This window comes from Vulpes vulpes, unplaced genomic scaffold, assembly GCF_048418805.1.
Source record: "Vulpes vulpes isolate BD-2025 unplaced genomic scaffold, VulVul3 u000000787, whole genome shotgun sequence".
In the NCBI taxonomy this organism is placed as follows: domain Eukaryota; kingdom Metazoa; phylum Chordata; class Mammalia; order Carnivora; family Canidae; genus Vulpes; species Vulpes vulpes.
In genome coordinates, this window is record NW_027325846.1 from 38488 (window position 1) to 53344 (window position 14857).

At 43.9% G+C, this 14857-nt stretch overlaps 1 protein-coding gene and 1 pseudogene across 2 annotated transcripts in view; one reads left to right on the forward strand and one right to left on the reverse strand.

Moving 5' to 3' along the window:
* LOC140597582 (AP-1 complex subunit beta-1-like) overlaps positions 1-14317 on the forward strand; it is a 52321-nt gene extending 38004 nt beyond the window's left edge. For both annotated transcript variants that reach the window (XM_072746431.1, XM_072746430.1), the window contains exons 2-4: positions 8369-8431; positions 11511-11616; positions 14056-14317. In XM_072746431.1, the coding sequence (XP_072602532.1) occupies positions 8395-8431; positions 11511-11616; positions 14056-14302 (390 nt within the window). In that variant the 5' untranslated portion in view covers positions 8369-8394 and the 3' untranslated portion in view covers positions 14303-14317. The remainder of the gene's footprint in view (positions 1-8368; positions 8432-11510; positions 11617-14055) is intronic.
* On the reverse strand, positions 4072-4323 carry LOC112906975 (ATP synthase membrane subunit K, mitochondrial pseudogene; annotated as a pseudogene).
* Positions 14318-14857: the final 540 nt, after the last annotated feature.

A 14857-nucleotide genomic window follows, 5' to 3' on the forward strand; every position in this document is an offset into this window, starting at 1 on the left:
TTATGTCTCTAGTCTGTCCCATTGTCACTCTGGTCTCATCAGGGAACAGGGAGTCCTCTTTTTTTTTTCTTAGATGTTTATTTGAGAGAGGGAGAGTGCGGGTACAAGTGTAAGCAGGAGGAGGGGCAGAGGAAGGGGAAGAAGCAGACTCTGACTGAGCAGGCGGCCTGAAGTGAGGCTTGTCCCGAGGACCCTGGAATCCTGACCTGAGCTGAAGGTAGATGCTTAACTGAGCCACCCAGGTGCCCCATCAGAGAGTCCTCTTATCTTGATCTTTTATAGGCCTCTGGTTTTGTAGTTTCTCTGGGAGCCTGTCTTTTCATTAATTTTGTCAGCACACATTTGATGAGCTCCTGGAATGTGCCAGGCATAATGCCATTGGGTTGACAGCAGTAAACAGGACAGATCCCAAATTAGAGTCATGAGGAGGGCTGTGGAGAAATCATGATGTGACTGAGTCAGATATCAGGGAGACCTCTGCCCCTGTGGGTCTGGAGAAAGCTTCTATGTGGTAGCAGTGTTTGAGCTGAGACTAAGGATAAGCATGGGCCAAGGAACAGTTTTTGAATAGATGTCCCATTGTTTCCTAAACTATTATATTTGAAAGAGGTGATACATGCATGGGATATAAAATTCCCAAGATGTAAGCTGGTAAGTGATGAAGGATCAGTCTCTCACCCCATCCCTTGGCAATCCAGCTTCTTTTCTGGAGGAAAAGATTGTTAACTTTTCTTGTTTACCCTTTTTTTTTAAAAGGTTTTATTTATCTGAGAGAGAGAGAGAGAGAGCACACAAGTGGGGGGAGGAGCAGAGAGACAGATAGACTCCGTGCTGAGTGCAGAGCTCAATGGGTTCAATCTCATGACCTGATCATGACCTGAGCCAAAATCAAGAGTTGGATGCTCAATCAACTTTAGTGCCCCAAATTTCTTTTTTTAAAAAATAAGTAATCTCTCTGCTCAACATGGGGCTTGAACTCATGACCTTGAGATCAAGGTTCATATGCTTTACTGACTGAGCCAGCCAGGTACCCCTGTTATGCCATAATTTTTTTTAAAAACCCTCTATGGAAGGACATTTAAGGTGTTTATAATAGTTTGCTATTTTAAGAAGGGTGCATGAATACATGAATAACTGTACATACATAGCTTTTGTACGTATAGAATAAATTCCTAGCAGTGCCTGGGTGGCTAAATTGGTTAAGCCTCTGACTCTTGGTTTCAGCTCAGGTCATGGTCTCATGGCCGATCAAGCCCCAGGTCAGACTCTGCAGTCAGCACCAAGTCTGCTTGAGATTCTCTCTCTCTTTCTCTCTCTCTCTCTCTCTCATCTGCTGCTCCTGCACTTTCTCTCTCTCAAATTAATAAATAGATAAAATCTTTTTTTTTTAATTTTTTTTAATTTATTTATTTATGATAGTCAGAGAGAGAGAGAGAGAGAGAGGCAGAGACACAGGCAGAGGGAGAAACAGGCAGAGGGAGAAACAGGCTCCATGCACCGGGAGCCTGACGTGGGATTCGATCCCGGGTCTCCAGGATCGCGCCCTGGGTCAAAGGCAGGCGCCAAACCGCTGCGCCACCCAGGGATCCCCAATAGATAAAATCTTAAAAAAAAAAAAAAGAATAAATTCCTAGAGGCAGATTTGCTGGATCAAGGGTCAGCATCTTTGCAATTTTGATAGTTGTTGCCAAATTGGTGTAGAAATTGTAGCAATTTAGACTCTCATTAGCATTAAGAGTATCTGTTTTCCCACATCAGCACCAACATGGGATGTTATCAGACTTTTGGGTCTTTACCAGTCCAGTAGTTACTGGATGATATTTCATTGTAGCTTCAGTTTCTCTTATAAGTAAGCTTAAACCATTATTCTTCACTTCCTGTGAACTCACCATGTTCTTTGCTATTCTCCTATTTTTAGGTACTTTTTACATATTAAGGAAAATAGACTTTTGTCTGGGATGTGATGGAAATTTATGTGTGTGTGATTATCATATGTTTTTGTTTTTTATTGTTTTTGGCCATGCAGGAAAACTTAATTTTTATGTAATCGAACTCATAGTCTTTTAAGGCTTCTTTATTTATTTCAGAAAGGCTTTGTTTACTCTAGATTATACAGTCTTCCATTTTTCTTCTTCAGCATTGGGTTTTGCTATTTTTTAAAAATTCAATATTTGTGTGATTTACACCAAATGAAATGTCAGTTGTTTTTTTTTTTTAAGATTTTATTTATTCATGATAGACACAGAGAGAGAGAAAGAGAGAAGCAGAGACACAGGCAGAGGGAGAAGCAGGCCTCATGCAGGAATCCCAATGCAGGACTCGATCCTGGGACTCCGAGATCATACCCTGAATCAAAAACAGGCGCCAAACCGCTGAGCCACTCGGGCTGCCGGAAATGTCAGTTCTTAAATGTACCGTTTGGCCAGTATCTGCATCAAGATACAGATCATTTCCATCACCCCTAGAGTTCTTTTGTGCCCCATTCAAGACAGTCCTTCTCAGCTAGAAACATCCAATAATCTGACTTCTACCACCGTAAGTTAGTTTCGCCTCTTCTTCTTATCTAGAATTTCATGTAAGTGGAACCCCACAATATTTATGCTTGTCAGTGTACTTTTATTCCTTCATGGTTACCTATCAGAAGAAATGAGTGAACTAAGTAAAACAGCAAGTGCTGCTGTCTCCATTTTCAAGATAGGAATTGGATCATAGAGATGAAGTAAATTAACATCAGTTCAGAATTCTTTCTTTTAAGGGATCCCTGGGTGGCGCAGCGGTTTGGCGCCTGCCTTTGGCCCAGGGCGCGATCCTGGAGACCCGGGATCGAATCCCACGTCAGGCTCCCGGTGCATGGAGCCTGCTTCTCCCTCTGCCTGTATCTCTGCCTCTCTCTCTCTCTCTGTGACTATCATAAATAAATTTAAAAAAAAATTAAAAAAAAAAATTAAAAAAAAATAAAATTATTATTAAAATAAATAATAAAATAAAATAAATAAAATAAAATAAAATAATTATTGTTGAGGCACCTGGTCAGCTCAGTTGGTAGAGCACATGACTCTTCATCACAGGGTCATGAGTTCAAGCCCTGTGTTGGGCATGAAGCCTACTTAAAAAATAATGATGATAAAAATAAAATAATTATTGTTATCTTTAGCAAATTTGAGATCTTGGAGAAAAGTTGAAATATATTCAGGGTTTCTTTTTTTTTTAAAGATTTTTATTATTATTTATTCATGAGAGACACACACAGAGGCAGAGACACAGGCAGAGGGAGAAACAGGCTCCATATAGGGAGACTGATGTGGGACTCGATTCTGGGACTCCAGGATCACGCCCTGGGCCGAAGCCAGGCGCTAAACCACTGAGCCACCCAGGCATCCCCAGGATTTATTTTCTTAATGTATTTTTATAGATTTAAATTCATTTTATTAGCTTAAAACTCAGATTCTTTAGCTCTTGTTTATAAAACTACGTTTAGATATGTGAAGACTGGGATCCCTGGGTGGCGCAGCGGTTTGGCGCCTGCCTTTGGCCCAGGGCGGAATCCTGGAGACCCGGGATCGAATCCCACGTCGGGCTCCCGGTGCATGGAGCCTGCTTCTCCCTCTGCCTATGTCTCTGCCTGTCTCTCTCTCTCTCTCTCTCTCTCTCTCTCTCTGTGTGTGTGTGTGTGACTATCATAAACAAATAAAAATTAAAAAAAAAAAAAAAAAGATGTGAAGACTTCACAAATTTAAAAAGTGTTGAGGACCTTTTTTTCCTTAAACCTAAAAATCCAGTGGCTAAAATTCAAAGTCTTTAGCTGGGAATATTTTTATGATTTTTCCCCCTTCCATTTTATCTCTAGGTCCTCAGTTCCACTCTTAGATTACAATACATCTTTGTCCTAACCAGTGTGTCAGTGATTCTCACCAAGGACTCCTTTATAGTTCTAGAAAACATAAAACTACTTTATTTCAGGCTTTGTTACTCAATTTTTCCCCCCAGGTTCATAATTTATTGTACAAATTGAGTATCACATGATAAGTTGACATTAGCTTCTCCAAGCATGGGAAGTTAACAGATGAGGTCCAAGTTAAAGTCCATTTATATTGCTTTCACAGCTGGTGTTTTTTTAGACCTTAATTTGAAGTATAAAATCCTCAAAGCAATGCCTCTATATGTGGCCAAAACACAATTCATTCTACCTGTGAGAGTATAAGAGTTGAAATATTTTTTGATGCCAGTGAAATGGAACTAGGCATCAGTTTCTGGACCTGCCATGATTTCAGTCTTGCAAAAGGTAGCAACTCCACTGGTTGTGTCCTTCAATGTACGCAGCTAACCTGCGGCCAGCTGGAAGAAGCCACCTGTCCCGCACGCATTCAACGGGCCAGCTGTTACTCAATTTCTTTGCTTTAAGCCTAGAGGTAAGGGAAAATAGGAGCGTCAGGAGGATTTTTTTTTTTTTTTTAAAGTAAGATGAACAGGGACTGGTTCTGGTATTATAGGATCAAAGTGGGAAGGTAGATTTAAGGTAAGGACAGCATCCATGGCTCCTCACAGACAAAACCAGTCCTTCCAGGTGTGCCCCTCTTTAATTTTGACTTTCCCTCCCTTAGCCTGTAAATGCAGTGTGACTACTCATCACACTGGCCATAGCAATTTTTCCAAACCAAAAATTCCCCCAATTATTGTTTTGTTTTAAAATTTTATTTATTTATTCATGAGAAACAGAGAGAGAGAAAGAGGCAGAGAGATAGGCAGAGGGAAAGCAGGCTCCATGCAGGGAGCCCGACTTGGGACTTGATCCCCAGGCTCCAGGATCATGCCCTGGGCTGCAGGCGGGGCTGCCCAATTACTGGTTTTTAAAGAGTGTCCTGTCACTTCCAAAGACCGAATTGTAAGCTTTTTCTTGCCTGAATTGGCTGCTTGCTTTTAGTTGTGGCTCATGTATACAATCAGATCCATCAAACAAAGTCTTAGCCCCTGGGGCCTCCATTAGTAGGCATGTAGTATATGGCAGTAGGTGACCAATACCAGGGAAATCCGTCTTTCCTGTGACATCCACAAGTCTGATCCTTTAAACTGAACTGTAGAGTTTTTTCCATTCCTGCAGAGAGAATGAAAAAATCTCTTGCACTAACATCTAAGAGGTAACTGCAGAGGAAGGACACAGGAGATAGCCACCCTTAGCAGATCAACGAGGTGCAATTGATCTTCCACAGTGAAATGAGGTTTTTAAAATCTGTGCTCTGGGTGGCTTTGCAGAAACATTTTCACTTCTCTCTACTTTCCATTCCTCTTTCACTTTAATTTCCTTTATGTGAAAACAACTTCAGAGAGATACGATTTCTGCATCATCAGTCCCGTTGGGCCCTTTGCAGAGGGATATGCGAAATAGATACTGCAGAGAAAAGGAGCCAGCACACACACTGGATAACATTTTAAGTTGTGAGTAGTTACTTAGCACCTGTAAAAGGAAGAATGTCATCAAAGCTTAATGGTATTGGGGTATCAGCAACTGTGGTGGTGGTCTAAATTAGCTGACCTAGTGACTCTGTTGCTTTTTTTACCCCCCCCTCCCCAAAAGAAGCTTCCCAATCTCTCCTCCACCTGGGCAGTTGCATACAACACAAATCTGTCCCCAGGAAGTTGTGTTCTCGGAACTTAGGGCCCCCAGATGTTGTGTTGTGCCTGCAGATAAGGGGAAAGCCTCCAACAGCCTCCTCTACCGGAAAAGGAAGAATTTCAGGGCAGTGATGAAGTTAGACATCTAAGGTAGTTTTTGCTTTTTGTTCACTTCGGTTTCCTTCTAGATTTAACAGTGGAGGGGTTTATATGTTATTGTGATTCTTTTCTTTAATTTTTAGCCCCTTTGCTTTCATCAATCCCTCTTCTTAGACTCAACCTAACTTTGAGAAATGAGGTACTTCTATTTTGGATACTTCTGTCGGTTGTGCTCACACCTGTGACTTCTGAACTCACACAGCCCTTTGTTGTGTGGTAGACATCCTGTTCTCTTGTTTACCTGCTCATTCTCAGCACTCCATAAAGAACCTCTAAATTGGTGAGATTTCTCTGAGAAAATGGCTTTATTTATGCTCAAAAGAAAATTGTTTTCACTGTAAGTAAACTCCTTTAGGAAACAAATGCTAAATAGTTACATAACAGATTTGTCAAAAGAGCAAGCCAAGGCTCCCCAGGATGTTCATTGGCCCCTTTTCATTTCTTTTAACAACTACCAACGCAACACTGACCATATGCAGAACCCTGGGCTGGTTATGAAGGGGGAGATGGACAGAGCCATGGACCAGGCTGATGTGGCTCCTCCGTTTGTGGATCTGTCCACAGCCCTGACTCCTGCTGCCAGGATCTGCAAGTTAGAGTCCCCACTGTGGGTCTGTCATTATCAGACACAGCAGTCCCTTCTGCTCTTTCCTGCACTTCCTACAGAAAAGTGCCATCATCCCTTTTCAACCTTGCAAAGCAAAAGAAAGGTAGAATTGTGTTTTTTCCTTTGTGCTATTTTGTCAGTGAAGCCTTTATTCCTTTATTTTAATGGGATCCACAGAGGATTTAAGGCAGCCCCAAGACAGCACATACTTGTTCCCCATTGCTTACCGAGACCAAATCTATTAGGTTCCTCAGTTGGGGAGCAGCCTCATTGCCGTCCTGCCATGAATACCAGCTTAGTCTGGAGAATTCAGTTGGGTTGGAGAGTAGCTATGTCAGCTTTATTTCCAGAGACTTTTGAAATGATTCTTGACCTCCCTACATCCATCCCACCAGTAATCTCCATCTTGCTCCCACATAGTAATGCATTGAAAGAAGATGTTAATAGGCTCTGTTTTTTTAGTTAATTAATTAGTTTCAGGTTTTTGTTTAAATTCTAGTTAGTTAACATACAGTGTAATATTGGTTTCAGGAGTAGAATCTAATGATCATTACTTACATGTAACACCTAGTGCTGGTCACAAGTGCCCTCGATGGGTTCTATGTTTCAGTCTCTCCCATGGAGGCAACAGAAGGGACAAAGTGAAAAGTGAGTTGTTTTTCCCATTCAGATGTCTGTTTTTTTGGTTGTGTGGTTTTCTGTACTGACTGATTGGATTTCATGTTTAAGACATTATCTTAAACATTCTGTACACTTACCGTGTAAGTAGGACTGGATAGTTGTAATTGAAAGTCTTCTGGTTTTTGGACTGAGTCCTTAGCAACTGTCAGGGCTCCATCCTCCCTTTTGGATGGGAGAAGCAGAATTCTGTCATTGATAGAATACAGCTGCTGAGCTCAGGCAGCCCTTAAGATGGTCTCCCAGTCTAACCATTTATAAGCCGTGTGACTTTGGGCAAGTTACTTAACCGTGAGCCTCAGTTTACTCAGCTGTAACGTAGGGTTAAAGCCAGGTATCTTATTGGTAGAACTAAATGAGATAATGTGTGTAAAACCCTTGGCTGTAATAGGGACTCAGTAAATGATAACTTCTTAAATGTTATAACAACCCTAGAAGGCTCTGCCATGTATCCAGGGTACTTGGCCACTGTGTAGCTTCTTTAATCTTTCATCTGTTGATCAAGGGGAACCATTGAAGGTACATAGTAGATATGCAGTAAGTGTTGAATGAACAAGGGAGCCTTGGTACTTTGTTCTGTTGCCTTAGAATAGCACTTCACACTGTGACTTTTGCCCTGGGAGGTGTCCTGAGAGATGCTTTGAGGAAACTTGCCAGTTAAATTTGGAGAATGCTCTAGAATCTACAGTATATAGATAGATTCTAGCTCTCTCTAGAGATAAATAGCACATATCACTGTTAGAGAAGTTCAGAAAAGTTGGAGAGAGAAGAAACCTTCGTAGCTTTTCAAATTTGGCATTTTCCAAGCTCATTTGATTATATGGGGTAATGATGGCACCTCCATGAAGCTGTGATGAAGCTTTAATGGGTTAACATGCCCAAAGCACTTAGAACAGTGCTGGGTAGAGTGAGCACCACAAAGGGGTGGCTGTGACTAAGTGCTTTTTCATCTGTGGACTCTTCAGAGTATTTAGCCATTCCCTCGTTGATGGCCATTTCTGTTATTTCCAAAGATGTATTGTTACAGACAGAGCTGTGGTAAAACCCTTACATCTGTGCAGGTATTTCTGTGGGTGAGTGTCCTAGAAGTAGAATTGCTGGGTAAAAGGATATGCACACTCAAAAATGTGGTAGATCCCTCAGAATTACCTTCCAAAATCTGATCAGCCATTATCTAACAGCTCATTTGCCCCTTGGAGAGATAAGAAGCTATCTTCCCATACCACGTTTGTGCTGCATCCTTTCTTCCTCCTGTGCTCTAATTGAAAATGGAGTGGACACAACAGAAAGTCACCCCTCTCTTCTGTCTTGCAGAGTCTGGCCACAGATAAGGGACCAAAATGACTGACTCAAAATATTTCACCACGACCAAGAAAGGTACTGTTTATTTCATTGTGGGGTCTTTTCCTACGCTTTCCCTGCTCCACCCTTCTGCCTTCTCTGCCAGGGTGGGCTTTGGGGCAGGGGTGGAGGCCTGGAAGCGAGTGGCAGGAATTACCCAGAGCATCTTTAACCTTGTGGATTCAGAACACGGGAGTGTTGATAGTGTAAGAAATTGACCACTTCCTTTAGAACTCAGGAAGGGAAGAGCACTCGGGGGGGGGGGGGGGGGGGGGGGACGACACCCTCTTTTGTTCTGAATGGCCTAATGTTATTAAATATGATTTTTTTTTTCCTGGAAGAAAGAAAGCACACAATCCTATCAGTAACCTCACAGTGATATGTGTGTGTGTGTGTCTGGTCTTTTTCCATGGGCACATGTTTTACGTGGTTGAAGTCAGAATTTATATCCTGTTTTTCATCTGACATTATCTTAAACATTTCCCCACAGTTCTAACTACTCAATGTTAGTCTGCTGAGTTGCTGCACTGAAATTTGCTAAGCTGGTCTTATGTTGTAGGGTATTGTGGTTGTTTCTGCCCTCTGGAAAACAGATGGTTATAGTGGCTGACGAATGTGCTTTAACCCTGTAAGCATCTTTCGGACTGACCCTTCCTTCTTCCTTCCTTCTTTCCAAGCAAGATTGACACACACCTGCTGACCAGATGAAAAGAGTCTGTTGTTGATGCAGCTGAGCCAGGACCTGTAGTCTGCCCCTTATGGAGCACTTCTTCATTGGTCTAGCCAGTTTTTACTGAGCCCCCTCCATGTGCCATGGAGTCAGATTGGAGTCTCTGACCTGGCTTTACTTGCAGTTAAGCAGAGAAGACAGACTATTAAATAGTAATCACGCTAAAGTTGGTAGGTCTGTGCTAAGGGGAAGTGCAGGGAGCTGTGTGGACCTTGGGTGGAGCTAACTAGGTAAGGGGGGAGGGGAGAGGAGCAGAGCGGAGCACTTGCTTTCCCCAGGGTACCTTTGGGGAAAAGGAAAAGAAAGCACCTGGGCACAAGTTACTGAAGTGGGATGAAAGGAGAGTTGGAGAGATGTGCAGGGCTAGAGGGGGTGAACGTAGTGCTGAGTGTATTGGGGTGTCAGTGGTTGAGTTTTTGCGGGTTTTCCTTTGAGAGGAATGTCCATAGAGGGATGCCTAGGTCCAAGTCAGACATCAGTTATAGTTTTAAGCAACAGAAGGTCCAAGGCAGCTTCTAATAAAGAAGTGAAGGGCATGATATTAGGGAGAGGCAAGGGGAACAGTACCACAGCTTCCATGAGAGATGATAGTACCTGAGCCCAGGGGGTGGGGTAGGGTGCAGCATTGTGGGTAGAGAGAATCCGATGCCTTGTATATATGATTGAGGAGGTAGGTTTGGTGACTAATTGGATTTCAGGCCCATTAGAGGAAAGAGACGTTTTGGAAACAGGCAGATCCCAAGTTTACCTCATCAGCCTTCTTAGAATTGAAGTGACTCAGGCCTAGATCCATTAGTTGGTGGACAGTTGTATTGAATTTGACCGAGCACTTTGAGCAAAGCCGGGGTGGTCCTGCAACATGAGGGAGGAGGATCAAAGTCATCATGGTCTGTTGGATCCTGCAGCAGGGAGATATGGTCCCCTCAGTCTCTTGGAGGGGAAGGGCATGTGTTCCTTCTGTCCTAAGGAAGTCGAGTCTGAACTGCAAGGTCTGCAGATTCCTACTGGCTCTGTTGAGCAATATCCTCAGTGAGGCCTTGCCCTGGGCTATGCTTTGTGATTGTTCTTAATAACTTTGTTTGCTGTCTGTCATCTCAAGTTCTTTCCCTGAGCACCACATTGTTCAATCATGATAAAAACCTGCAAGTTTTCTTTTTCTCACTGTGTATCCATCTAGAACTTCTTCAGCACTTCCCCCCACGTGACAGTCTGCTTTATTCTGACCCTAAGTAACTTGAGAGGGAAGCCCAGGGCTCTCCTACAAAAAAGGAATCCAAGTCACATGGCAAATTAATAACAATAGTAGTCACCTTTAATGCAGGCCACTGAGTGCCAGCCACTGAGATGAGTATTTTATATCTGAGTGTTAAATGAGAGAATTCACTGCTCCAGTCAAAGTAGAACGAGTACAGGCAAGGAAATTGACTCAGAGAAGCAAAGTGATATCCTTAGTTGGCCTGAGCATATGGGCTTTGGAATTGCAAGACCCAGTTTTGAATCTTGGCCCTACCTGCTATTGGTGGTGTGTTCTTGGGCAAGTCACAACCTCCGTTTGCTCATCTGTAAAATGGGAGCAGGGGTATGATGCAGAGTTGTCATGAGAATGAAATAAGAAATGGAGAAAAGTATGGCACCTGCCTTAGAAAAAGGTTCAGGAAATCCTGGCGGCTGCTATTTTGAGGGCAGGAGGCCTGTCTAATTCCAAACTCTGCCCTTGTAACCTGTCATTGAGGTTATCTGGGCCCTGAACAATCCTATTTCCTCATTTGTTTTTTTTTGTTGTTGTTGTTGTTTTTTCCAGATTGAGTTCTTAAGAATAGCTTATTATGTGCTCAAGCTCTTACGGAGCAAGTGAATTCCCATTTTCAGAGCTGAGCAACCACTTGTGGCTTAGGAAGTGAAACCCTGAGTGCACTGTTTTTAACTGGAGGTTCTAGGAAAACAGGAAGAGCCAAGTGTGGGAATCGAGCAAATCCTATCCTCTCCCTTCAAATCTTCAGTCCCCAGATACCATCACACACTGCCTTGAGGACTTTGGGTGAGCGTGGTAGCTGAGGAGAATTTTGCTTTCCTCTGAATGTTTTTAACTGTGGCTGACCACGACCTATCCTCACACTTTTTGCCTCCCTCTAAACCTTTGTAGCTTCCACAGTTCTCTCTGTTCAGTCTAGCATATCCTCCAGGCTTCCCTCTTGATGATTCCTCTCTTCAGAATTGTCCCTCTCTACTGCCTCTGTCATGAAGGCCAAGGACCTAAAGCTGCCCTCAGCTGGTAGCACAGAGTGTCTTACCTGCCTCTCCCCTCCCATCCTTTGGAATTTGGGGATTGAGAATGACCCCCTGGCAGGGTGGGGGTGGATCACTCATACCTGCCTCCTTTTTTAGGGGAGATCTTCGAGCTGAAGGCAGAGCTCAACAGTGACAAGAAGGAGAAGAAGAAGGAGGCGGTAAAGAAAGTGATTGCGTCAATGACCGTGGGCAAAGATGTCAGGTGTGCAGGTGTAGGCCGGGTGGCAGCAGGAGCGGGGCTCCAAAGCTTGGGTCTAGTTCAGATCTCTCCTTGACATTATCTCTAGGTACCTGTGTCTCCCCTTGTTATAGCTCCCTTCATGAACCACCTTTCCAAACAGAAGGTTTTGTTTACAGAGGGGTCCTATGCTCAGATGCTGCTGGGGTGAAGTGGCAGGAGAGTAAGTGAAGTGGGCAAGGTCAAAAAGGTAACAAGCAAATTAAGTGGATGTAGCAGAACCCTGTCAGAGATTCCAAAGGATTGCTGCCAGCTGGGGAGAATGAACCCAGTCTGGGCAGGTCTGGTTTTAAAAAAAAAAAAAAAGAAAGAAATCAGGATTTTTCATTTTAAATCTCTTTATTTTAGGTTGCCAAGATGATATTAAACAAATACTGTAGTAACAGTAACACACACCTGCAGATGGAATTTATCGAATTTATCACTAGTTTGCAGCCTCTGCTTTGCATCTGATTGCCAGAGCAAATCATATGTAGAATGCTGCCTCACCTTTGCTCACACTTTTGCCCTGTGTAGAATGTCCCTTTCCCCTTTTACATTTACCAGCATGTTTTCCATCTCTTAAACCCCATTCACGGTGTCTCTGTTGCCTTCACTCGTCACCCCAGCCCACCCCCCTGAGTGTGTAGCATTTGTTCTGTGTTCCTATCACCTGGCACTAATTCTTGACTGTCCTTTTATTATGTGTACTTGTGTTTACCTGCCCACCATGTCATACAGTCCCCAAGGAGGAGGATTGGATTTTGCAACAACTTAAGAGTTGGACAGTATTTGAGAGTATGCAGAAAACGTTCAGATAGGTTTTCTAGCAGTTCTTTACAATTTCTATGTTGCAGGTAATGATGTGTTTACTGCCAAGGAAACCAGGTAAAGAAAGGGTCTAGTGGCTGCCCAGCAGTCATGTGGTTAATAGAACTAGGACTCAGGCCCAGCTCTTCTGAAATCAAAATCCAGGGCATTTCCACCCATACCCTCTCCTCTATGCCCTCATGGTGCCCAGTTCCATGACTCGTAGGCCTGGGCACTGATGTGGAGCAGCTCCTCATCCGGATCCCACATCCGGATCACACTTCTCCAGACTTCTCTGTGGATTGCCTTATCCTATTGCCACCTCAGCAAGGGACCTCCTAACAGCACCACAGTAGAAACAGTTCTGCAGAGAGACCTGCTGTAGACAGAGTGGCAAAAGGATCAGGCATCTGCTGGAAAATTAGGCCTCCTTCCAAGTCACATCCATCCTTCCAGGACAAAGCCACTCTCCTTCAACTAGAACACTACTGTCACCTCCTCACAGAGGAAGCACCTTTGTTCTTCTGTCTCAAGCGAACTTGTTGTGCTGATGTGACAGGCCCATCAGCTGTTTCTCCTCTTCACCTTCCTCTTTCTTCTTGGTTCTTCATCTTCCAAGGTGATGCATGAAGGTCAGCATTATCAACTGGGTTCCCTCCTAAGGGAGTCCAGGGAGCTCACTTTGACCTCTTAGGTCTCTGTTACTGTGTCCTCGACCATTAAGTCACAAGCCTTGAGAGGGGAGGTAATTATGCCAGAGAGAGGAAGGAAATTGACCTCTAAGCATACTTCACATCTCAGGGGGTTTGGGACTCTGGGGTACCGTGTTGGGAGGGGTTCCACCCAGAATAACAGCAATCCTGGGCATGGGCTTTAGAACCAGAGCTGGCTCCTCAGGCAGGTTATTTGAAATTTATGAGCCTCAATATTGTCTTCTGTAAAATGAAGATAACACACTGGCTTCTTGGGGCTGTTAAATGAGATCACACATACAAAGCCCAGCATAGAGCAAATGCTCCATACGTGCTGAGCTAGCTTTTAGTGGGCAGCTGAGCTGGCCCTTCTGGTGAAAGGAACATGCCTGGAACATGTTCATCTGGACATGTTCTGGAACCAGCAGCCCAATATAAGGGGGCCGCATTAAGTTTCAAGGAAAGAAAACAATTGTTTTCATCTATTTAGCACCTCTCACATGTCAAAGACCAGATATCTGGAGTATGGTGCCCTCTTTAAATATTACAGGGCCCTGGGTAATGGGGTTTTTTACACCTTCCCTGGAGGTGAACAAACTTGTGGGGAGATGAAGGAGACAGAGCTGGTTTTGAGCCAGGTCTGATAGGCTGTAGAGCTTGTATATGAATGAATCCTGTGAAAAGAACAGAGGACTTTGCTTTTCAAATCACCTTTTCGATTCCATTGCTACCAATAAGTGTTCATGGTAACAGAGCATAGCTGATGTCCTCCCTTTTACTAGGAAGTCCTGTTATCTTTTTCTTTCTCTCCCATCCACTATCTCTGCGCCCCCACCCCACCTCCCAGACCCCTCATTAGCTCTCTGAAAAACCTTCTTCTTTCTCCAGCCTTAACTACGCTCATGCCATTTTGACTTTTCAGTGCCCTCTTTCCCGACGTGGTGAACTGTATGCAGACAGACAACCTGGAGCTGAAGAAGCTGGTGTACTTGTATTTGATGAATTATGCCAAGAGTCAGCCGGACATGGCCATCATGGCTGTCAACACCTTTGTGAAGGTAAATAGCTTGGTGGGAGGAAAGGCATGGGTGTTCACTGCTCCATCTTCCCTCCATCTCTTGGGGTGGGACACTATGGCCCTGAGTAAAAACACTCAGGCTCCTTTCTAGTCCCTCTGACTCCCAGCCTGAGGGCCACTTAGTCCTCCAGCAGAGGGCTCCCACTCTCTCAGAAAAATCAGTTACTATAGACCCTGCTAACTCATTCTGTGTGAGGTAGCCTAAGGCCTTTATTGATCCTCATATCCCCCTGGGGTGCACCAATGCCCTACATCCTTTGCCAGGGCAGAATTCAGCATCTCAGAGCTCCTGTGTTCCCCTTTTAGACTTTGCCCCTTTCTGTGTTTTCCGCTTAGATTAAGGAGCAAACGGGAGGGGGGGGTACGCGGGGGGACAGCCTCAGTGGCTCAGTGGTTTAGTGCCACCTGCAGCCCGAGGTGTGATCCCAGAGACCCAGGATCGAGTGCCATGACGGGCTCCCTGCATGGAGCCTGCTTCTCCCTCTGCCTGTGTCTCTGCCTCTCTCTCTCTCTCTCTCTCTCTGAATAAAAAAAAAAAAAAAAAAGCAAATGGGGACTTGAAGTGTCAGGGGGTTTTTTTGTTTTTGTTTTTGTTTTTTAAGATTTTATTTATTTATTCATGAGAGACAGAGGCAGAGTGAGAAGC